The sequence below is a fragment of the Andrographis paniculata genome, unplaced genomic scaffold (assembly GCF_009805555.1).
Source record: "Andrographis paniculata isolate CXL003 unplaced genomic scaffold, ASM980555v1 Contig60END, whole genome shotgun sequence".
Lineage (NCBI taxonomy): Eukaryota > Viridiplantae > Streptophyta > Magnoliopsida > Lamiales > Acanthaceae > Andrographis > Andrographis paniculata.
Window position 1 is genome coordinate 6,931,389 of NW_026137596.1, and position 26,125 is coordinate 6,957,513.

Consider the following 26,125-nt stretch of genomic DNA (forward strand, 5'->3'; position numbering starts at 1 on the left):
GGTGCCTTCTTCCTCCCCTCAGGTCCTATTGGACTAACCTTGATGGATGTGGCAGTTATTGCGCATCTGCCGATCGTAGGCGAGGATCCTGTTCTGGTCTCTCTCGGAGGTCACGAACCTTCTCCCAACCATCAAGGTTGGGCCCTAGCTAAGCTTCCTGAAAGAGAAAGAGGATGGACAAACTTTATCAACAAATATCAGGGTAAGGAGGGTACCCCTATTTCCGAACTGGAACATACAGCCTTCCTCCTCTTTTGGCTTTGCAGGTAAATCCTCTCCTTTTTAATTTCCTTTTGTATCTTCAAAGTTTGAATATCCAAGTTTAAATTTACTTCTTCTTTCGTCATAGGTACATCATTCTCTCCCCTTCCAAACTTGTTCTTTCTACCCAAATTTACCTAGCCATCCAACTGGCCTGCGGCCATTTCTTCTCATTAGGCACCTTGTTTTTGGCTAACCTCTTTGAAGGTTTAGCTCGAGTGATTTCCCGTTTAACTGATACTAAAAAGGCAGAAACTGCGGCCTCGGGACCATTCTGGTTCCTAGAACTGTGGCTCTGTCTGTATTTTCCTTCCGCATTTTTTGGTCGCCTCCCTATTTCTCTCAATCCTTATAGATCTATTGGTTATGCCCTAGCCAGACTAACCCCTAATTCTTCTTGTCTAAAATCATCTGATCCTGTAATAGCCCAAATTTTAACTAAGGATCGCAACAATTCCCGCTTTCATGTATACGCAGCTTTAATACAGTATTCGACTGATCTTTTCTTCCTCTATCCTGACCCAACCCATCCTTTGACTCGTCCCGATCCTATCCCTCATTCGACCTATGCTTTTTCATAGGACGTCGCAATGAAACCCCGATCTCTTTTTTCCAATAGGAGGTCGGATAAGAAAAATCGTAGGTCATTTTATACTTATAACTATCAACCCCAGTTTTTGGCGAGACAATTTGGCTGTTGTCAAGGCTTACTGGGACCATTAGCCAATCCCCACCTGATATTTCAAAGCCCAGAGGGACTAGTGATCCCCGAACTCATCCCGACCTATATTTCCCATCTCACCAGCTATATTACCTCCAACTCATATTTACCTTTCTGCCCGAAACCCTTGACAACCGAAACTTTTCCTGCCTGGTGGTCAGCTACCTGGTCTTTGCTTACCCCTTCAACTGACCAACTGGTGGGGAAACTTATTCCACCTCCAGCCTTGGCCCTTGGCTCTGGAGCGAAGAGGCAAAAGAAAAAGGCCATCCCTACCATCGACAGGCAGGCGATTGAAGAATACTTGGCATCCCTGCCAATAGATACCAGTGGGATGCCAAAGTATTTGAGGCAACAATTTGGTAAGTCTTGTTCCCTTTAGCATTTTGTTTTTACTTACTGACCCCTTTTTGACTTCAATCTCCTATTTCAGAAAATCCTTCATTGCCACCGACCACTGACCCATCTATCTCTCGACCGACCGATCATCAACCACCTGAGGCACAATCTCCTATCAATCTAACTTCATCCCAATCAACTGCCGCCCCGACCAGAGAACAACCATCTGTGGTCCCAACCACAGAGCAACTAACTGTGGTTCCGACCACCGAACCATTGGCTGTGGTCCCGACCACGGAACCATCGATTGTGGTCCCGACCACTGAACAACCAACTCCCAGGCAAACAGAGGTAAAAATGGTTTCTGATATTCCTCAGAAACGATGAATATCTATTTTAACCATTAACTCCAAATCTTTTACTGTAGGCACACCGACTGGAAGAATCGACGGGAAGGCTACTTCCTCTCCTAGCGTCGGATATGGTCGCGGCGATGCCCGACCAGCCCGTTGTCCTCCCCGATCAAATTGCAGAACCACAACAAGTAAGTGCCAGAACTTTTTCAATGTTGTCCTTTTACAAAACTCCTAATAACTAAAACCTATTCCGACCAGGCACCTATTGAGAATGTGATACTGCCTGAACCTGATCAGGTCGAGGCTTTGCCCGACCCAATCGCCCGGCAAATCATTGAGGTTCCTCTTGCTCCCCCTGAACCAGTCCAACCAGACTTACCACCTCACGATGTAGAGGAAATTTTCTCTTCAAAGTCGGGGGAAGCCTCCGTCAATTTTGCCCCACAGGGTTCGGTCAGTATTCCTTCTTATCCATTTTAACTTTCTTCCCCAATGGTGATAAATTCTTCTTGTTACTTGTTTAGGGTATGGAACTAGCAGCCGCCCATCACCTTCAACCAGGGGATGAGTTGGTTGCTGCCCGACCATCCGTCATGCCAATCCTGCAGTTTTCCAACTCATGGCCCCTTCTGAGGCTACGGCCGCCCTAAATCAGGTAACCTTTTAACCTTATATCTCAAAGAATTTCACCATGTTTTCTTAACTTACTATCATTTTCCTGGCTTAGGTCACCCAAGAGATGAACATTTTGTCCCGAATAAATCTCCCGACTTCCGTCAGAACCATTGTAGAACGCTGCGCCAACCTGGATTTTGCTGACTTGGAAGTGGCTGACCTTTCGGCACTAGTCCAAGTCGCAATAACCTTATTGGTTCAGCCCGCCTTGGAGTCGGGAGCTTCCCCTGTTCTTGATCGGATGATGGCCAGGATCACCAAACTTCAAGCCGAACTCCCTCTGATCCGACCTCCATCATCTGAGGCAACGTCATCTCAACTGGCTATGGACCCCACCAATCTTGAAGCAGATTTGTAGAAGGTCGATCAGGACCTTAATATTGCTAAGGCCAGACTGGACGAGCTCCGACAAGCAAGACATATATTGGCCACTGAAATTTCTCACAAGACAGAAGAACTCCGACGTCTTCAAGAACAACTAGAATCTTTGGACAATAACATTCAAGAACAAAGTCATCTAGTTGAGGCTTATTGCCTTAACCAAACAAATCTCTGTGAGCAACTTCAGACGGCTATACAAACGAGACTCGTCCAGAGACATCAAGAAGCTTATCAATGTCGGCGGGCCATCAAATCAGAACTAAAATGGACCGACCTCAAGACTGCTTTAAGGGCCCTTTTTTCCATGTAATTTAAACATCATGTATATAACCCCAGACTTAACTGGTATATAATTCCTATTTTCATAATACAGATCCTACCTTCCTTGCGTTTATACTAAGTCTAACATACAAACACAGATCCATGTTTATTGCCCACTAACAAACCACCTAGATTACAAACAAAAATATTTATATAAACTCCGTACCTCAAACCTCCAAAACGTCATCATCATTACCCTTTTATTTAACATAGTTTCTCCTCGCCTCCGCGTTCCTCTTTCCAACTGGGAAGGTGCTCTCCAACCATTCTTAGTGGGAAAGCACCCCATAGGCCATCATGCTGAAGACATGATACAGGTTCTGAAACAACTGGATTTCAAATTCAGATTCTCCGGCAGAGGCAAGAGAACCATTCATCGTACCATCCGACTGATGGAGCGTATATCCACCAGCTACGAACCTTATACCGACATACTTACACGCATATCGGATCTCGACCATCATCTAGACATGATAAACCATCATGTAACCGCCATTCTCCCAGACCTTAGTTGGAACAACGATTTCCAACCACAAAGATCGACACTCTCCAGACTTAGTGTCCTTGCTGAACGAGAGAGTCAGTCCTTGCAAGACATAAAGTCCCGAACTGAACAAAATCTTCAAGATATGCAAGACCAATGGGATCGCTACCGCCTGGATTTGGATGACCTTCTGGATGAAGAACCTGAAATGGTCTCGGCAGGCTAGGATGATACCATTAATCTTTCTGATGACTAGAAAACCCTTTTATCAATGGGTTGGAACTCTTTGGAGGGTTCCTATGATATATTTTTTCTTTTAATAATTAATGACAAAGTTCCGAAAAGGCAGGGTAATACCTTTTCAGATACTTAGCATTCATATTCTCATGTACCATTTTTCCTTCTTGATTTATTATAATAAAGGCTCCATTTCCAATTACCTTATGAATGATGAAAGGACCTTCCCAGTTGGGAGACCACTTCCCTAATTGATCCACCTTCTTATAGGTCGGCAAAATTGTCTTCCAGACCAGATCGCCTTCTGCAAAGAACTTAGGGACCACTCTTTTTCCATAGTATTTCGCCCTAATCTCGCTCTGCCTAATCACTTGGTCCAAAGCGTTCAGTCGATCTGTATCTAACTCTTCCAATTATCGCCACATCTTTTGTAAATACACCTCATCATTACAGGTTGTTGTACTAGTCACCCTGGGTGAAGGCACGACAAATTCTGCAGGTAATACTACATCTTGCCCGAATGTTAATTGGTATGGGGAAAATCCAGTAGAAGTACTTCTACTATTTCGATGAGCTCACAATGCCTGACATAGCAGAGTATGCCATTTCCTTGGATTCTCCTCCACCATTTTTCGGATAATGCCAATAATAATCTTATTTGCTGGTTCGGCCAATCCATTCGCCTGCGGGTAATACGGTGAAGAATTGTGTAATTTAACATTGTATTCGGCCAAAAACTCAATAAACTTTTCCCCAGTAAACATCAACCCTTGATCGGTTGTGAAGGTGTGAGGAATTCCAAATCGATAGATGATATGATTGAGTACGAATTCGATTACTTATTTCTACGTCGCATTCTTCAAAGGAACTGCTTCCACCCATTTGGTAAAATAATCAGTCGCCACCAAAATGAAAGAATGTTGTTTCGACGAGGCTGGATGAACTTTCCCAATTACATCCAATGCCCACGCTTTGAATGGCCAAGGTTTAACCATTGTCTGCAAATCTACTGTTGGCAGATGATGTAAAGAACCATGCTTCTGGCATTCTTGATATCCCTTGGCAAATCTGATACAATCATCAAAAATTTTCAGCCAATAGAATCTCATACGATGGATAGCCCATCGCATATTTAAACCTGCCCGATGCGCACCACATATTCCTCCATGGACCTCCTCCATTATTTTAATAGACTCCTCAGATCCCAGACACCTCAATGAAACCCCTTCAAAGGTTCTTTTATACAAAATCCCATCAATAAGTTGGAAACGTAAAGCCTTTAGCCGAATACGAACATGGGTGGTGGAATTTGGGGATTCCAAATACACCATGATTTCTGTTCTCCAATCAATCTCAGAATCAACACTACCAATCATCTGCTGACAAGTACTCTGAGCCAAATTATCGGCCAACCGATTCTTTGCTCTTGGTACATGCTCAAAAACTACCTCCGCGATTCTATGTAACAGATGGAGTACTACATCTCGGTATCTACGCAAATGAGGAAAATTACAAGTGTACCGTTTCAACACTTGGTTAATAACAAGTTGAGAATCCCCAGAGATTAAAACAGACTGCACTCCCTTAGTGATAAGTGCTTCCAAACCCAAAATCAGTGCATCATATTCTGCGGAATTATGTGTCATCTCTTTCATTTAAAGCTGCAAATTAATTTTGCCACCTCCTGGTCCTTCTAATATTACCCCCGCTCCTGACTTTCCTTTCGAACGGGAACCATAAAAAAATATTTTCCAAGGACTGGTGCCGATGTAGGGCATTATTCTGTTTTCTGATGACCCATCACTTGTAAATTTTGCCAACATATCAGCCACAACCTGCCCTTTTACAGCTTTGAGGGGTCGGTGCCGCAATGCAAAAGGAGCCAACTTAATGGCCCACTTCATTAATCTTCCTTGCATGGTTGGTCTGTGCAGAATTAGTCTGACCAAATCCATTTTAGAAACTACTTCGGTCTCTCTTGGCAGAATACAGTGTTCCAACCGAGTGCAAGCAAAGACTAGAGAATAGCACATTTTTTCGGGCATACTGTAATTCAACTCTGGTCCCGCCAAAGTCTTACTTAGATAATAAATAGCCTTTTCCTTACCATCTTCCCATTCTTGCACTAAAAGACTGCTTACAACATCAAAACTGTTCGCCAAATATAGCCGAAGAGGTCGGTCGCCTCTTGGAGGAACCAACACAGGCAGATTAATCAACGCTTCCTTGATTTCTTCCAACGCCTTCTGTTGCTCTTGACCCTATGAAAAATCAGTGGCCTTATTCCGTAACAATTTTGTGATAGGTTTTAATTTCCCTGCGGCGTTTGATATAAAACGCCTTAGGTAGTTCACCTTTCCCAGAAAACTTTGCACTTCTTTGACCGACTAAGGCGACCGCATTGTTAAAACAGCTTTGGCTTTGTTCGCATCAATTTCTATCCCTTTTTCATATACTAAAAACCCCAAGAAATTTCCTGCCGAAACTCCAAAGGCACATTTTGTTGCGTTCATTTTCAGGTTGTACTGCTTCATTCGAATAAAAGCATTTTTTAAATCAACAAATGTGTATCAAAGTCGGTAGACTTAATGATCACATCATCAATATATACCTCCATTGACCGCCCATTCAGATCATGAAAGATGGTGTTCATAGCCCGTTGGTAAGTTGCTCCAGCATTCTTTAACCCGAATGGCATAACCGTCCACTCATAGATTCCCAACGCTCCTGGGCATCTAAACGCGGTTTTAGGTATATTTTCTTCTGCCAATGAAATTTGATTATACCCTGCATATCCATCCATTAAACTTAAAATTCGATGCCCTGCTGCAGAATCGATTAACATGTCTGCTATAGGCATGACATATTCATCTTTTGGAGTGGCTAGATTGAGATCTCTGAAATCAATGCAGATTCGGATCTTTCCATTTTTCTTGGTTACCGGAACAATATTGGCTAACCATTCTGTATATCGACATGGACGAATGAAACCAACCTTCAATAACTTCTCTATTTCTTCTTTAATCTGGAGCATCAATTCTGGACTCACTCTCCTTGGTGGTTGCTTATAAGGTTTAAACCCCTTTTTAATAGGCAACCTATGTTCTATTAAACTGCACGCCAATCCGGGCATTTCGGAATAATCCCATGCTAGACATTCCTTGTGATCTCGAATTAACGCTACCATTCGCTCCTGTTGGTTTTTTGTCGATAAACCACTTACCCTGACCATCTTGGGTATCTGTTTGGTTCCCACATTATATTCAATGAGAGGATCCTGACTTGACAAAGAAGTTTCTGTCTTTTCCAAGAGGTCAGGCCAGCGAAAACCTTCTTCTTTGCCAACATTATTGTTGAAAATTTTATTATTATGTAGTCTAACCATTAATTGGTTTAAATAAAACTGTCTAATCAGTTTATCACATTTATTTATTTCTTCCATAAATTAAACTTCAAATAAAAGTTTATTTTGGCTGACAACAGAACCATAATACAAAAGATTGTTTCTAATGAAACACACAACCCAGCGTAGTGAGCTTACAGCCCTTCCAGGGAAACTCATCTACCATAGTTGTCCATGAAATCGGTGGTACATACTCCGTATAAAGAACCGATTCTTCCACTCCTTCTGCAGAACCGAACGGATTTGTACTGGCTTCCATGGTGAAAACCTGGTCTCTTTCCCAAAACATGATCTGTTGATGGAGAGAAGAAGGCACGCACTTGGAAGCGTGAATCCAGTCTCGCCCCAATAAAACTGAGTAAGTAGTATTGGCATCCACAACAAAAAACACGGTCGAAATCACCATTGGTCCGACCTCAATAGGTGCCACCATCGTCCCTTCTGGTTTGGTCGGTTGTCCTGTGAAGCTCGTCATCTCGATGTCTACTGGAGACAAATCGCCAACCTCTTTGCCCAATTTTCTTAAAGTTTTGAGTGGCATGACATTGAAAACAGCCCTATTATCAATAAAAAAAACCTTGTTAACCGGCTTACCACATATGTGAGCGTTAACATAGAGTGGTTTTAAATGCGGGATTGCTCCTTCTGGTATAGGTGGAAAAACCATAGGTTGGGGTCTGCCAACCATCGCCGCCCATTCTGGTTCTTTCTCCTCCTCGAACTTTGCCCAAATGGGTTCTTCTTCGACGAACCATCGCATATCTGTCATCCTGACTTCGAACCCTGCTTTATCAAGCTTTACTATCTCGCTCCGCAAAACTTTCGTCTCTTCTGGGGCAAATGATCCAAAAATAATCTCAGGAGTTTCTTCCTCTGCATTTTCTATTTCAGGATCAATATTGATTCTTTTGCAGAATTGACATCGAAAACATTTGGCCTTCTTGATAGGCTTACTAGTCTGCCAATGCTTCTCAGGCTTCTCATTCAAGCTCTTCCTTTTGGGTGATTATTCTTTCTTCTCCTTACCCTTATCTATTCGCTTTCCATGCCGCGCTGCATACCTGCGTTTAGTATTACGAATTTGTGTGCGATTCATACCTGGAAATCGAGGATCTATGTCTATTGGCAGAGGCTTTCTATTTCGGCTCCACTTATCTTGGATTGGATGTGGTTTGCGCGTTGGTCGATCTTGTACCACGAATTTATCTTTTAATTCTACTTTGAAAGACCCATCTTCTCTGTCCCATTTCTCTGCCACTCTAGTCTCACAAACTTTGAATTTTACTTCCTGATTGGATTCCCGTTCTTTTGGCTTGCATTCTTTTCGTTTGGTGTCTTCTTCATCATCACTTTGCACGACTTGTGAAGAACGCAAAAAGATCATTGCAGTAGTTACTTTTGGGAAAGGCTGATGCTCTACTCCCATTGTTACATATTTGAATCTCCCTGCTTTGATAGCCTTCTGTATTTCCTTTCGGAAATGTGTGCATTGATTAGTGTAATGAGTAAAGGAATTATGCCACTTACAGTATGGCCTTCCCTTTATTTCTTCCTTTGTTGCCAAACGCTGCCCTTTAGAAATGCGAATTTGCCCGTCTGCCAACAGAATGTCGAAGATTTCGTCGGCCTTGGATTCATCGAAGGTCGGCTGTTCCTTCTCCTCTGTTCCTGGCAATGGCTTTAGTTTCGAACATACGTACGGTTTGCCACTCACAATTTCAGCTACCATCTCTTCAATGATATTTCCTTGCCCTTCATCTGGCGAATAAATTTCTGTATCGACACTAGCCATTTGATGTACCCTGTTCCGACGGAAATTGTGATCTTTTTCTCTAAACAAAGACTCCAATCTCCCTGCTTTGGAGGCCAAACTAGCCAAGTCCTGAACATCATGGGCTGTCAATGCCTCCCGAAGTCTGGAATGCATGTTCCTGACCGCCAAATTGGTCATTTCACTTTCCTCGATGATTGTCGGGCACCTGCCTTTCATGAGTCGTATCCGTTCAATAAACTGATACGCGGTCTCTTCTGGCATCTGTCGGATCTCTAAAAGATCTGTGAGTGAGACTGTCGAGAGAGGATTAAAAAATCTTGCATGGAATGCTGCCTCCAGACTTTCCCAAGTTTGCAACTGCCCGGGTGGCAAATTTGCAAACCATGAAAAAGCGGTCCTTGTAAGCGATAACCCGAACAATTGTAATTTATAGGAAGAATTATTGCCTACTTCCCCTAATTGAGGCGTGAAACGTCCCACATGCTCAATAGTTGATGCCCCATCTTCTCCGGAAAATGAATTAAAATCGGGTGGTCTGTAATTCTTTGGAAGCGGATGCTCGTTGATGATTCTTTCTGGAAACGGCCTCTGGTACACAGGTCTGTTGACTGTCTGGGGGTTCATTCCAAAATGTACTCTCAAGACCTGAGCAATGTCCTCTGGGTCTACTCTGGGTGGGACAGGATCCAATACCTGAATGGGATTGTGAGCCTGGCCTGCCAATCTTTCCCCCTTGAGGTCGGTAGGCTCGGTCCTAACACCCAACGGAATATTATTCGGGTATGTAAGAGGAGTCTTCCCTCTGTCAACCCTTGGGGCAGTAACACTTGGAAAAGTGTTGTCCACATATGAAAGCCCCGCAAAATTTGTCTGTAACCTGGATGGTGATAGTTCTGGTGGCGTCTGGATGGGTTGCAAAGTAACCCTTGATAACGCCTGATTTAACGTATTTTGCATAAGGTTTTGCTGCTCCCGCAACATTTGTTGCTCACGCAACATATTCTGCATAGTCAAATTATGCTGGTTGTTCAATTGCTGAACATAAGAAACCCAGTCGGCAGGTGTTTGTGGCATTTCTCCTGTATTTGGCATGACGGGTGGTGAAACTGTTTCTCCCACCGGCGCCGAAGATGCTTGAGGCTGTGAGCCTGCCATGTGGATCCTTCCGACGATTCGGCCGGACCTCAATCGTATGAAACTCTCCGTTGACGTAGGATCAGCAATCTTGCCTTACTCCCACTGTGGTCGCCAAATTGTTGATGTAAATTTTCAACAATAAAAAGTAAAATCCGAAAATGGAGAAATATCCCCGAATTTGATAGATGAGTGTCTGAGATTAGAGATCTCTAAACACTGTAGAATACATAAAAATAAAATAGGGAAAATAAAATAAAAGACTGGAAAATAAAAGTGGTGATCCCCAAAAGCAATTCTCTTGAATTTGATATGGATTGAAGATCCTCTCTCTGTACAGTACGGAATCCTTAAATGATCCATTAAAGATACGGTTCGAACCGCTATCCGGTCGGTTACCATAATCGCTGTTAATTGCCCCAAAAGTTCTCTTCTATTGACACGTATGAGAACCGTCCTACCACGTCCGACCTTTGACAACCGCTCGCCAGTTGAAGCTACCCTCCACTATCAGAAACTGCCTTTACACCCGACCTGTAGATTAGCTACTTTTACTACCCAACCTTGTACTGTCTCCATTTTGTGTCCAACCTTATTACACCTAACCTTTGGACTTGATCCGACTTCAATGCCCGACCTTCTCACGCCCGACCTTTGAGATTTGTCCCGACTAGGTCCAACTTCAATGTCCGACCTTATTAGGTCTCGACCAAGTCCAACTTCAGTACCCGACCTTCTTACACCCGACCTTCGGGATTTGTCCCGACTAGGTCCGACTTAGATATCCGAACTTATTAGGTCCCGACCAGGTCCAGTCTCATCATCCGTCCGACCTTTGGGATTAACCTGACCAAGTTATTGCAGCTATATTTGGACTTTCAAAAAACCCACTGAACTTTGAATAAATTCTAACCTAATTTTGGCAGGCCCATTCTCAAAACTCCTATCCACCGTTTTTTGTACTGTAATATATATATATATATATGCATTAATATGTAATGATTTTCAGAGTAATTCAATGTATTGGAAAAGCAAACTGAAATGGGTAAGTTTCTATGTATTTCTTTATCTAACAATATACATATATAGAGAGAGAGGTACACTTAGACGAAGAAGGAATATAAGTGGATCCACTTATATTATGCATCGTAGATATATGCATTGTAGGAGCTACCTATTGCCTTATCGTAACACTATAATAATTTTAAATATATATATAAATTAAAACACACCACTAGGCAAAGCACTAGACTTAAATCAAACACGACACAAACAAGCACACAATGATGAATCGAACATAAATAAGATGCTACGTTAACGCTCTATTTGTTTGTCAATTTTGATTATATTTGTATTAATATATTTATTAATTTAATTTAATTTATTTTTTATCAAATACGTTAAATTTATATTTTATTTATACATCATATTCACATTATTGATTATGTAGTATTCTCCCCACCTAAAAGTCACATTTACTTTTTACGTCATTGTATTATTATTAAAAATATTTATTTAATTTGTTTTGTACAAATGTCCTTCTATTAGTATTATAAAACACTAATTAAATATTTTTGTATTTTTTTCTTAATTTATACTATATTTTAATATAATAATTTATATTTAAAAATCAATAAAAAAGGGAAATGATATTCTTATAGCTAAACGAATCTTACAATAAAAAAATAAAAAAAACTATTCAAAACAACTTCAAAACATATTCTTTTAAGCAATTCTATCAAATTTTTACCTATAAAAATATCAAATAATATTACCTTCTATTTTTTATAGTTAAAAATAAAAAACAATAAGATTTTATACTAAAAACATATTTATAAAAATCACTACCAAACAATAATTTCAATTCAAAATATTTTTATTCAATCAAAAGTCAAAGTTCAAACACACCTAAAATCAAATTTTATATTTAAAACATCACATTTAGCCCATATTTATATCCCCGCTCAAAAACCTATTCTAACTAAAAATTTTAAAAAATATTGAAAACATCAGCCAACTCCCCAGCATCACCATTGCGGCTCACAAAGATCATCAAAAACACAAAATCATGAGAAGAAAACAATCCTCAATAGCAACAAAAGAGTTCATGTATAAATTATAGCTGTCAAAACACTTAAAAAAAACCCCACAGTCTACGTCTTGTCTTTGTCCTGACCTGTAATGTCTATTCAAATCATCCCTTCCCATTCCCTGCCCAATAAAAACATCCCCAGATTGTTACAGAAACGACTGTACAATGCAATAACAATAACAATACAATAATAATCATTACCAACCAGCTCCAAGGTTGTCTTCAAAACATATTCAGCTCCGACAGATCATCCATCGGTATCTCGAGTCCCACCGAGTCATGGTCCTGCAGTCCCTCCACGTCGAAATTGAACCAATTGTTCAAATCCTGAGGAGCGCCGGTCTCAGAGTCCACGCCAAGTTCTTCCATGCCTTGTATGTCGGGAATAGCAAAGTCCGAAGTAGGTTCTTTCATCTCCTTTTTAGGACAGGACATGAATCGAACATCTTTTCTCCTACTAGCTGTAGCAGCTTCGACAGAGGGGTAGGCTGTGGAGAGCTGCGCTGTTTTCTGCTTGGGCTTCGATTTTGTTTTCCGCTCACCTTTGGATCCGCCTGGACACAGACGCCCCGTCTTGGCAATGTTCTTGTTCGGATCATCCTTGTCCCTGTCGCGTTCGCTTCTCTTCCCCTTCGCACTGCCTGAAATGCCTCTGAATGCACTCCCACCAACAACATCGTCCAGAAGCACCTCCTTTTTCTTTCCTTTGTTCATTAATTGCCCATTTTCTATCCAAATAGCATCCATACAAACATAACCAAAGCAGATTCAGTGAATAGACATGAAGAGGATTTAGTGATCAAACTCACAGGAGCTCAATTGAATATATCGTAATTATCCTGAGTTGTAAATGAAATCATACTTTAAAACGAACTATAAGCAAATAGATTACTGCAGAATGCTATATGTTTATGGGTTTTAAGAGATTAACATTAGGAACTGTGAACTTACCGAAAGAAAGCAGCTCAGTCTCTGAAAATTGAGGAGGTGGGGCAGAGACAACATCGCGGAGAGGAGGCTCGGAAAAGCAACTTGTCCCGGAAGCTTCGAATTTATTGCATCTAGCAAGTGTCCTCTTGACAAATGCCAAAGCCATTTGTCTCGACACCTTAGGTATCCCATGTTTGGAAGCAAAACTTCCTCTAGTTGCCTGTGGGACATTCCATAAACACACACTAATGTATTTAACATCATATATTAAGAATTGATTGTGTTATAAACAAACTAATGTAACAGAAACTACGGTGTACATAAGATAACATCATAATGACTATGGATATGAAGCATTGTGATTAAAATCAGGTGTCAAATACCATAAGCACTCAATGTCGGAGATGTAAAGGAAAGTCCCGTGTACTAAAAGTCAAAGGGCATAGAAGAGATAAAGAATGTATTTAATAAATTTCATAGCAACTAACTAACTTCAAGAGGGATGCACTCTTCGGCAGATCATATTATACACGAAATGAAAAGGGACATGCCCATGTAAAGATTCATGTAGACATGCAGGCAACAAATAACGGCAGCTTTCTTTCCAAAATTACCTCCTTTCATTAAGAAATTTTCAATTCGTAGACTTTAATTTCAAATCTAACAAAAATAATAATAATATTTTAGCATCAACATATATTTCTATCAAATTAAATGAAGAATTCCATTCTTTATGTAAACTTTAAACAGGGAGGTCATTTAACAAAATATGAGAGCAGAGGGGTCCTTTGTTCAAATGATCACTGTCAACCCATAACCTAACATGTCCATGAAATAGTAAATTAAACCAAGTTATAATTAATTTCACAAGTGCGACAGCTTAGGATGTTCTGACAATATGTAAAAGAGAATAATACAGAGCACATAAAAACTAACCAAAAGTTTTTTGTATGCCAACTCGACAAGTCTGTCCATTGCTAACTGCTCCATGTTCCTGAAGAGCAATGCAATTGCAACACTTGTTACAACATAATACTTACAATATATATTCAACCTTGCACAACACCAATACTCAACAAAATATGTCCAAATATTATTTATGGAGTACCTTCCAGTATCTTTTTCTTCTTGAACTCGTTGGCATACTTTGTCCAGAGCAGCCTTCTTCTTTACAATCTGAAGGTGTGAAGTCAGATTAAAAATCAAACAAGAAGACAAAAATGAAAACAAAATCAATGAGAGTGGATAAACGAAGGTGACCTGTTCATTATACTTCCCCTGAAGTAGAGCAATTTCTCGACTGATTTCATCATCTTTGTCATCCACTGCTGGCTGCTTTACAGAAACAAAAGGCAAAGATGAATACTGAACATGTCCAGAAAATGATAATCCAATATACCACATATCGCTCAAAGTTTGCTTCTCTTATCTTCAACACTAAAAAATTCAACTAAACAGAACAGAAATATCTCACAACACAACCCTTTGTTAGAGTTCCATAATGTGAAACTTACCACAGGATCCACAAACAGGCCAATGTTCTGGAGCTCCATCATAATTTTTTCGTTAAGATCAAGCTGATCATACTGATAATCATAAGAAATCCCGCTGTTATCTGCTTGCAGGCCTTGGGGAGCATAATCGCATGTTGAAGGTCTGACCAACATGTCAACCTCTGGGCGCATGTAACCATCTCTTTGCCCCAGATCACCGTTACATAAATGGCTTTGGGCACTAGGACTTCTATCAACATCTGTATTTCCATTACAAGGAAAGATTTTATGTGCATTACCATTTTTCCAAGTTTGAGCACCAAATACTGGCTCACAATAGTCCAGACTGTCTGCAAATTTACTTTCAGTACCGAGGAATGAATCATTAACTGTACCCCTTTGTTCCCCAAAAGCTTCATCATCCTCTTCGATGTCATCTTCCACTATTATTGCTGACAGTAACCTTTGGTAAAGTGGAGGAGCCATCTCAGATTTCTTCTCGACGTCCAAACCACTGTATGGAGAAGAATTGTGAACTTGTCCAGCAAACTCCACTTTCTCAGCAGAATCCTTGAAGTCAATGTCACTTTTTAAACATCTATTTCTTCGGGAAGAGATTGAATCGGAGAATGCCATTTCTTCATGGGAATAATCATCCTGACAAACAGATGGTTATTTTTTGTATATTAGATAGACGTAGAAAATATTATCTGATACAAAGTAGTACTCAAGATTTGTGGCCAAATAAGATCGAGGCCTAAGAAAAGGCTATGTGGATAATGAAAGAAATATAGCAACCACAAACCGATTTCCCTGGAAAGTAATTGCCATTGCTACAGTTCTGAGACAAGCTTGTGCATGATTCTTCAACCAATTTCATCTGATTCAAAGAAATGAAATTCATAAAGATTACATAGCCAAAAGATTAGATAGTATACCAAAGATTTTAAATAGTCAACCTGTTCTGATAAGAACGACTTTTCATCTGGGCCAACAGAAGTAAACAATCCTTCAAATGTCTTCCAAAATGCACTTGAACATGCATTATCTACAGAGAGTAAAAATGCAACTAAATGATTGGCAGAGCACTTTTCAGGAAAAAAACGGAACATTGATTCTAGAAACATACGGCTAGAAGTGCTAGCTTGTTTAGCAGCTGTCATGAGCTCTTCGTGATCGTCATCAGATTCCCCTGGAAATCAACATATATCAGTGAGGATTAATAGTTAGCAACTACAGTGTCCATGAAATAGGATTGGATTTCAGTTTTTATTTTTCCTTCTGTTTTGTCCTACCGTGGGTTATCACTGTTCATGTTGCGAGCTTACTCTTTACCATACAGCAAGGTAAAACAAGTTCAGGATGCAAAAATGAAAATGATTAGGGCATCATCTACAAATTTTGGCAGACATCATCCACATAACCAGTATAAGCTCATCATTCTAGATTCCGCAGCCAAATAAAGTTGGCAAATAAGTGAGTCCCACTCATGATAGCGCAATCGTAAAAAGACTTTAGGATGTCTAACAATCTATTTAAAATACCATATATCCTTCCAATCTTGGACCCCTTTTATAGTGACCAGGATAAGAAAAATTCAAAATGCAATGAGGATTACTTAATCCCTAGATGAAACGAACAAAGATTTACCGCTGCAATCAGGGGATCCCCCATTTGCCACATTCCCAAGTCGAGAGAAACCTTTCCGGTCTGATAGCTTCTTCAAAGGTCGGCCAGACTTGCTGTGAAAACAGACAAAACCCCTCATTAGTAAAGAGGAATATACTATATTTGAGAAGCATGATGTATGTACATTGACAAGCAAAACCATTTGTTACCTTCCATTCTTGTCAGACCTTGCATTGCGTACAGGCTTGGCTGTAACCACATTATCCAATTTTTCTCTCGTAGGTGAAATGCTAGCCCTAGAAAATGGAGAAACCCTTCCACTACGGCCTTGCCTTCTCACACCATCACCAATCTCTTCTTTAATCATGATTTTATTCTTTTTCATTGGAATTGTAGATGGCCCAATATTCTGTCCAGCATTCACAGTATTGTCTTCCATGTCTCTACTACCCGCACCTTTATCATTGATTCGATTTTCACCAGCACCAGATTCTTCACTTTCTGATAGTCTTGAAGGTGATGGAACATTCTCGGTTTTCACTTTAAAATTTTGGTTTCCATTAGACGAACCCTTAGAAAGAAGAGAAGCATTGATTCCACCAATGCTTACTCGTGGCCCGAAATCTGATGAGGAACATCCTTCAGGTTGCATAAGCACTTCATCATGATTTGATACAGGAATAAGATTGGTCCTCCTTGTACGAGAGATCTTCTGTGGTCTCTGACCAACCCATTGAGTTATTGGAGGAGATGATGAACCTGTAGGCAAAGCACGCTTGCGATTGTTAGCCCCAGTGACAGTAGAGGTTTTGTTCACACCTAGGGACTGTTCCCAACTCTCTAAGGTTCCAGGTAAGCGAGGACCGTTAGCAGCAACCATAGATCCACTGCGCGGAGCCCTTGAAGCCTTTCCTTTTACTATTGGACTAGAGGACATAGCATGGTTTTCATCATGATTAGTCAACCTACAACGGAAACCCACAAAAGATGCAGTTTGGTTAAAAGGTGAATATATACATAATACAATAAGAATAATCATCATCTTCTAAGTCTTTATCCCCACATGCAAGAAGGGCTATATTGATCACCCGTCTCCATTCCGTTAAAGCAAGAATATTCTATACAATCTATGTCATGAAAAGTGAAATTTTTATACTGGCAATCAACCCAAGGAAACTCCTTTCTCCAAAATTAGGGCAGGCCAGCACCAAGAATTATAATAACACAACAGAAACAACAAAAATTATAATAATATCAGATTCTCGACAGTTAACAAAAGAGGAAAAGAAACGATAGCTAGCTGTCAGATATGCTACTAATATTTTGCACATGTAGAGGTTCGGAGGTACATACTTGACATTTACTTTTCCTAAGGCCCGCTCCTTGTTTGGTCCACCAGATGAATCCCTTGAGACAGGATACTTTTCTTGTTCATTTTTAAAAGCTAGTCGAGCAGCTGCAGTAGGGGATGGCATGGGATCTAATTTGTTAGTCCCACCAGAAGTTCCAGATCTGTCATATACATTTTGGAAGATTTATTAAATCAAATAATCAAACCAGGGAATCTTGACAATAAAATCAGTCTTTTCAGGAATATCCAATAGACCACACCACAGTGAAAGCATCCAATCAAGAAGAAAAAAATCACACTAAACAACAACTGATCAAACTAGATATGGACAAATCAGCTATTAAATGCCAACAATAAACATATACCTTGGAAATGAGGCTAAAGCATTATTAATAATGTAATTAAAATCAACCTAAGTTAGAACAGTGAATATAAACTAACTCATACATACATTCAAATATTCAAACATTTAAACTTATTTCACAAAAGATACATAAATAAAATGAGCCCTCAATGATATTACATGAATTCAAAATTTTATAACATGCTACTCAACCAATCTCCCAACTTTTAGGAACTGGGGATTTATATGATCATCCAATTTGAAACACAGAACCTACTTCAATGGTAGGCTTCACTGATGCTGCAGCATAAATAATAGTTATAAATGAAGCACAGCGCAAGGCCTGTACCATTCCCTGGCGCATCCCACACAATATAACTATCGATATAGATTTATTATACATAATAGACATATATGCAATTAATAGATCACATTTTCAGAAAACAATAATAACCATTCAAGCATCCTGTAAAACATAAAACTACTGGATAGCTTTAATATACTAGAGGAAAAAAGTTAATCAGTAAAAGAAAACAGTTCATACGGCAAAATTGAAACAGCTATCCGGCTGCCTTACCTGGAAGAAGACCGGCAGCGCAGGGGGAGATGGGAGGAAAGGTGAGAGGCAAAAAAGAGATATAAAAACAGGAGGGCGGCGACTATGAGTCTTAGGAAGAAAGATAAAAATAAAACTTTCCATATATTATGTAACCCTAGTAAACAAAAATAAATGGTAATCAAAATAAACCCTAATAAAATAAATGGCAATGGCACCGCCAGTGCGTCTTGCCATAGCCATGGTGCGCCATTTACAACTGTGGCCCAAATAAATGGATTCCACATAATTCAACTATGTATTCATAACTTGGATGATAGATTTAGCTCTACGGAATCATATATCACACAATATGCAATGCTTGCTACTTCAATCATAATTTGACATAAACTCCAGTAAATTTCAGCCATAAGCAGTGAGAAACTCCTTTTCAAACAACAATATGTGCGCTCTCATAAATACTAATAAACTTCACGCGAAAAGGGAGATCTTTGAAATTATTAATATATAATAATATAATAGTTATGAAAATATCCAATCAAAAAATGCAGAACACTTTCAGAAAAATGAAAAATGTAGGAAGCTGAGGCAAAGCGTGCATAAAAATATAAGAAATTGAAACAAACTTGAGATTTGACATAAAAACGACTACTTAAAGATTGTTTAAACTTCCCCATCTGTGTGCTCTCACAAGGTGAATTGACTAAAAAAGCTGAGTTAGAGAGTGCTAATGTTAATTTTGAGATTTATGGGACTACCAGGTGAGAAGAAATAGAGCCATATCTAGGAAATTTCTCCATAGAGTGTGGAAATAAGTTAATAAACCAAAAGCTGGGCTAAACTAACCCACACACTGAAAACTATTGTAAAATTTGATCAAGCAAAAGCTGATAGAGCCACTGAATAAATTGACCCAAAATGAACCAGTTTGATGGATTACAAGAGAATCATGTTTAAATGAAATAAGGACTGAAGATTTAAAACCAAGACTGAATGAGGTGCATCTTGTTCAAATTGACTAAGCTACACTTAAATAGTAATTATGATATATTGAAGACAAAACATGAACGCATCTACGAAATACTTTGTACTAGGCTCTGTTGGATGATAAACAGTTAAAACAAACACAGAACTAAGATAACTTCCAGTTAATCTAGATCCAAAAGGAAGGAGAGGGCTATGTTAAGTCAAAGATGGTCATACATCAGATTCAAGAATGTAAGGTGCCCTGCCTCTAAAAGAGGCAGGAGTAGAGAATGCCTGGAGCCATGCACCCAGGCAAAACTCAAATGAAATAATGGTTTTATGTATAGTTAGCAAATATCTACAAAAAGTATCAGGATTTCCATATAATCAGATCCACCAATAATCAGTACAGGAAAAGAACGCAGAATATATAATAAAGCATGAGATCAACTCCACTCTAACAGTACATACAGAAAAACAAGTCAGGTCTATCTGCGGAGTTATGAACAGTACTATTTTCTGTAAATCAGCTGCACTACTAAAATTGGCATGAGTTAGTAGAAAATGGTTTTTTTCTTTTCATCCCTTATGTTGGAAAAATAGATCCCAAAATCTATAAATGAGGTTATAAGATCAACGCCACTCTGAAACCCATCAAATAAACAGCAATATACACATTAGTGATGAAAGCCCACCAAAGTATCTAGCCGAACACATAAAAAGAGAAGGAAAAGACTTCATCATGTAGGGTCACTAAAGAATTAAGTATTGATTTGTATAATGATTTACTGACCTGAAACCATGGGTTGAATCACTGGACTGGATGCTAGATTCACTGGAAAGTTTATGATGTATATTTCGTTTCAGCTCCCCATCATTGTCAACAGACCTTGAAAATACAGCACCGACAGATCGCTTCCGTTTCATTTTCTTTTCCCAGCCTTCTCCACCGGCAGGTAACCTCCTTATTTTTTCCTCTACCATTTCAGAATCGGGATTGTCTTTAAGCATGTCCCTTTCTTTTGTCATCATCATAGGCTGCCTCAACACCCCATTATTCCTGCATTCTGCCTGGATTGGAAAAAAAAATGAATTTCTCAGAATGCACAAAAACAAAGTGTGAGAAGCAAAGCTCGAAAGATAAAAAGAATGCTCATTATGAAGTATGAAAAAATCCTGTTGCGACAAGTTTCAGTTGCAGTGGCAGGGAGTGTAATGAACAATTTTTAATCAGCTTTCTGTGTCACAATGAAACAGCCATTGGCAGCGATAAAGAATTAACGACAAGATACCAAATAGAAATATATTCTGGAGAGTCAATAATTATTGAATGGGCAACGAGTAATGCATCCCTTAAGTAAATGTAATTCAATGAGTTGATTTTTACAAACCCGATTTTCTGCCACCGATGTACGTAACCGTTTATTGAGGCCAGCACTTTTAGGTCGGTCATCATATTTCTGGCTTCCTAACTCTGAAGCATTTCGATGCATCTGAGATCCAATCTTCAAAGTTGACCCACTAGATCGTTCGTTAGTCATCAGTTCATTCCGCTGCTGCTGTGGCGGCTTCTTCTTCTTAGGTGGCATAGTCTCAACATATTTATTTAACTTATTTAAATGCTCGTCCAACTTTTTGGCCCTACCACTAATAAAACAAAAAAAGAAAGAATATAAAGTTTCAAAATACAGACAAATAAAATGAAAAAGTGAATGTATATCTTGAAGACACATGATTTTCAAGATAATACCTGCAATGAAGTTAGTGTAATAAAATCAAATAACTGTAAACTAGGAATCGATTAAAGGGAATGAAGACAAATTTTTTAGAACATGGTTAAGACCATCATTATCTTCAATATCATTGGGAACAACTTCGCTGATGAGAAAGGAAAAATTACCTTGCTTTAGCATAAGTATCTAAGACATTTGCTCTCAATCGCTTTAGTTCCTCTACAGCCAAAGGTGTTGAATTCTTCATATGAGCAGCACCTAAAGAGCTTTCTTCTGAATTGCTCCCAACAGAAAAATTCAAGGCCCTCCTCAAGTCCGCAGGTCGGGCACATTTTGAATCACCAACAACAATCGGCTCCAACATAAGGCATTGAGATAATGGAGGCCCATCACCTGCTGAGGTAGCAGTAAAACCTGAATTTACCTTTCCAGTACTACTATTCCTACTTTCGGAACCGTCTCTGAAACTTGAAGACCTACCCAAAGTGGGAGCAGAATATCCTCTCTGCCCATTTTGATAGTTCCCAGCAAAACTGGAGTCGGGACTGGCTGATGTCAACTCGTATCTTGTATTTCCGTCCATACCAGTCATAGCAGAAATTTCATTCCAATAGAATCGTTTGTATTCCAAAATTATCAGAACCTTCGCAGCTAAAAACTAGTAAGTCCTAGCAAATCGAAATAAAGATCATTTATTGTCAGGAGATAAATATTATTCGTAACAAATAACTGGAAATATCACAGATAATGTCAAGTGATGACGTGTAAAATGCGTAAAGCAGAGCGCATGCTACGTGTCGAAACTGGCTGCGCTTATATAGAAATAAAAAGGTTTCGTATGTTATGAACTTATGATTACATGAATGCTCGAGCATTTTCACCTGAAACATTTAATAGCAAACAGCATTAACACGAATACAAGGAAACAAGATAACAACATGTCACTAACTGCACTTTAACCCGAAGCATAACACAAGCAGCACCATTAGGAAAAACAAAAACTTTTGCCAATTAAGGGATACAGGAATCATTATCCACATTGCCACTTGAAAATTTCATTTGATCAACAGAAGGTAGCGACTGGAAACATGCATAATCAACATACAAGTTCTCTATTAGCAATACCACAAGTAAACCCTCCCATTCTCTGCCCTTGCATTCGATTGAGATTGACCCACTGTATAAAGTCTATGTAAATACCATCAATCAGATTCACAGAAATGCAATAATGACCATAATAGAGAATTGAAACTCCCAGAAGCACAAACGAACCCCAACGACTAGATACATCAAAGCATCAGCAACAATCATTTCCTCCAAATACCTCAAAATTGAAATCGACAGGAAATCAACCAAATTAATCAAACGAAAGGCAGAATGAAAGGCCAAGTAGACACTAAACCAATCGGATCGCGTATCCAAACACTAGAAAACCCTAATTTAGCCAAAAAAAAAGCCCAAATTAGGGTTTATCCGCAAATCCCCTCCCTGCCCCAAAATTCAACGGATTATGCAAATCCCAGCAAAAAATTAATCGATCGAACTGGCCGGAAACCTACCTGCATTCAGCGATCGAGCTGGATCGATCGAGGAGAGAGACAGCAGAAACAGAAGACGATTGAAGTAAAATACACCAATCTAATCTGAGGGGGGCGTCTATCTTTTTCCACGTTTGTTCTTCTTGTTCTTCTTCTTCCTCCAAGCCCCCCGGATACCTTCTGCTGCTTCTGCTTCTTCTTCTTTAGGTCAGGTGGGACCTCACCTCCCGCTGAATTCGGGGCTAAAATAGAAAAATCTGACGGCACAATCGCCCAAACATAGGGAACTTTTGAGGACTATTGTTTTTTATTATACATGGTGATTGCAGCGGGTCGGGGGACAAGAAGAGAGGTGAGACGAGGGGATTTGTGGATCAAAGATTCACATTCATCTTTTCTTTATTTCTTTCTTTCTGGCTCTGACGGTATCAACTCATCATCAGTCGAGCGGGTCCTTTTTGGACAATGATAAGCTGCTGCTGCTGCTGCTGCTGCTGCTGCAATAGGCTTTTGGTCTGAGGGGGACAGCACAAAAACCTCGCCCTATTTATCTCAGCGCCTACATGTACGAAATGGACATCGCCGACTTCTTTTGTCCCTACTTTCTTAAAAAGGCTGAGCAGCCTATGGTTGTGTTGCTTCACGATAAGTCTTTTCGTCAACCCAAATTTTACTATTCCCTTCTTTAGGTCAAATTTATATAAACAAATTTCAATATATTTTTTCTAATTTCAATTCAAAATGATTTTTTAGATTTTTGTAATATGTTAATGCATAATAATATTTTGTTAATAAAAGAGTATGTAGAATTTTGATATTATTTTATAAATTTAAAAATAAATCAATATTTTTATAAATATTAGAAATATTTTGATATTTATATATGAATAATAGAATATAGATAATTTGAATAAATGGACAACGAATACATTGAATTGAGACGGAAAAAGATATATATTTGAATTTATTTAAATTTGAGACAGATTTTAAATAATACAATATTATGGTAATTACTTGTTATATAAATAGTATTTTGTCTGTCCACATATAGTGAAATATTTGATTCTGGCATAAAAATTTATATGGATAGTACTGAATAGAATAAATTGAAAATTAAGTAATATAATTAGAAAAATATATATTTAACTTTTTATTTATAAGATAAAGTATAATTAAATATTTTTTATTTTAAAAATATTGAAAAATACGTGAAATGATCAAAGTAACAAATATTGCAAAATATGTAAGATGAGAAGAATAATATTTAAAAAATATATGAATAAATTAATAAAATAAGAATATATATTAAATATGCAATTAGTAGCAATATATTTGCAAATAAATATAATATTGAATAATATTTATTCTGTTCCGGTCTAATTTATTTATTTTTTATAATATATCAAAAAGTAATAATTTTTTATTATTTAGTGAATTAAAATGTGCTTTAAAATTACAAATTAAATAAATATTTTTGTAAAAGTTGGTATTTAGGTATTTGGATATGATTATTTTTATTATAATTAAAAATAAATATTTTTAAATGATACAGACTAAAATAATAAATAAAAAATACAATGAATGGGAATGATGAAGTATACATTAAGAAATAAATAAAACATTATTTAATTAAAGTGAATGAACAAACAAAAATAGAAAATATTGCTGTACAGATGGAGTATTTATTAATTTTCTAAAATATTTATTTTTTATGAACAAATAAAAATAAAAAATGTTACTGGACAGATGGAGTATTTATTAATTTTTTAAAATATTTATTTTTTATATTATAGTAAAAGTATTTCTAATACAAAATTTTAAATATTCAAATCTACAAATCTAAATCTCAAATCCACATACAAGCGCGAATCAATCAAAATTCAAAATGAAGAAATTTTAATGTTAGTTGTAGAAAATTATAAAAATGTTTTGAACTAGATAGATTTTAGTATTTTTAAATATTTACTAAAAATAAAAATATAAAGAAAAAAAATTACTGAAAAGAATAAAATAACAAATTTTAGGGTTTGTTTGCACAATATATATTTTTTTTTTACACAATTATTAATATATATATATATTATAATCTTACAAAAGCTAATATTCACTATAAAAAATTATTTTTTATATTACCGATACAAATTTTTATATTTTATAATAAAAAAAAAAAAATCTCCAAATCAACGCTACAAACAAACTCCTACAAACAAACTCCTAGTATACACATACTTTTGTTTAGGGTGTGTTCACCATTTGTTTTTTTTAATAGTATTTTGTATTCAATAAATAGAGTATATACATAATATATATTATATTTTTTTTAAAAAAATATTTATAGAAAATCGCGTCACTCAAAAATAAATTGAGTGAAAAGACACATGATATATTTTTTATAAAATATTACTATTATATTCTATTTTAGTTTTTTACATAAAAATATAAAATATAAATACAATCACAATCCACGATCAGTCATATCAACATATATTTTATTTAATTTGAATTTTTGGTAAAACTTTTTGACTATAAGTGTTTATTTTGTAAAATAGATTAAATGAATTATTTTTTATGTGAATTATAATTAATTATGTAGATAATATAAAAATAATAAATATATCTAATGTATTAAATTTTTTTTAAAGAGATCCTATTGAAAAAAAAAAAACTAAAAGAACGCAAGGTCATTCAATAAAAATACATATGAAATGATTTATACTTTTTTGTACCTTTAACAGTATATTTTTCCTAAAAAATATGCATATTTGATAATAGTATTATTTATAAGTAATAGTATATTCAAATAATTTTCCCAAATTCATTAATTTTATATACAAATTCTCATTTAATATATATATTATTTTTATTGCCTACTTTTATATTCTCTCCGTCCCATATATGGTATCTGCTAAACTGTATATAAGGTATTTTAGGAGGGGTGTAATTAGTAGATAATTAAGAATGTATTAGTGAAAATAATTATCCTATAATATAAATAATTATAAATTAAGATTAAGATAACTAATTAGTTTAATTAAAAGTATAAAAAAATAAAATTAAAAAATTTAAAATGAGATTAAAGTGTGTAATCATTTTCCAAAAAAGAAAAGTGACATGGTATGTGGGACGGACAAAAAGGGCAACGTGGACATGGTATTTGGGACGGAGGGAGTATTTTAAATTTTTGAAACTTTCTAATTATTTCTAAAACTAGAATATTTTTGCATAATCTCTTTTATTTATCCAATCATTTTTTTCCCTTCCATATAAAAGTCATATAATTCTTACATTCTAATTTCTCCGTATAGAAACAAGCAATAAAAGTAGCTAAATTATTACAATTAAACCAACATCCAAAATAAATACTTTCTGATTATATTTGTCTTTGAAATAATTTGTAATATAAAAATA

General features: G+C 37.4%; 1 protein-coding gene across 6 annotated transcripts; it reads right to left on the reverse strand.

Moving 5' to 3' along the window:
- Positions 1-12,155: 12,155 nt before the first annotated feature.
- LOC127259459 (uncharacterized) lies at positions 12,156-23,278 on the reverse strand. Of its 6 annotated transcripts, none has more exons than XM_051286815.1 (17): positions 22,739-23,278; positions 21,660-21,847; positions 21,347-21,575; positions 20,838-21,093; positions 20,240-20,517; positions 17,584-17,742; positions 16,440-17,195; positions 16,252-16,343; positions 15,731-15,793; positions 15,561-15,649; positions 15,407-15,481; positions 14,623-15,258; positions 14,369-14,443; positions 14,217-14,284; positions 14,045-14,102; positions 13,130-13,328; positions 12,156-12,906 (listed from the first exon to the last, which is right to left on the reverse strand). In XM_051286815.1, exons 2-17 carry the CDS (start codon positions 21,769-21,771, stop codon positions 12,401-12,403), a joined length of 3,651 nt encoding a protein of 1,216 aa, XP_051142772.1. In that variant the 5' UTR covers positions 21,772-21,847; positions 22,739-23,278; the 3' UTR covers positions 12,156-12,400. The 6 variants fall into 6 exon arrangements, with proteins under 6 accessions (XP_051142772.1, XP_051142774.1, XP_051142773.1 ...); XM_051286817.1 differs by having other exon boundaries at positions 14,623-14,861; positions 14,997-15,258; positions 21,347-21,847; XM_051286816.1 differs by having other exon boundaries at positions 14,623-14,861; positions 14,973-15,258; positions 21,347-21,847.
- Positions 23,279-26,125: the final 2,847 nt, after the last annotated feature.

Excerpts from the sequence above, each read along its gene's own strand:
- LOC127259459 (XM_051286813.1), bottom strand. The coding sequence starts at position 21,771 with ATGACTGGTATGGACGGAAATACAAGATACGAGTTGACATCAGCCAGT. Across the intron at positions 15,259-15,406 it reads ATTACTTTCCAGGGAAATCG|GATGATTATTCCCATGAAGA; the intron begins GTTTGTGGTTGC and ends TCTGTTTGTCAG. Across the intron at positions 13,329-14,044 it reads TGGCATACAAAAAACTTTTG|GCAACTAGAGGAAGTTTTGC; the intron begins GTTAGTTTTTAT and ends AATGTCCCACAG.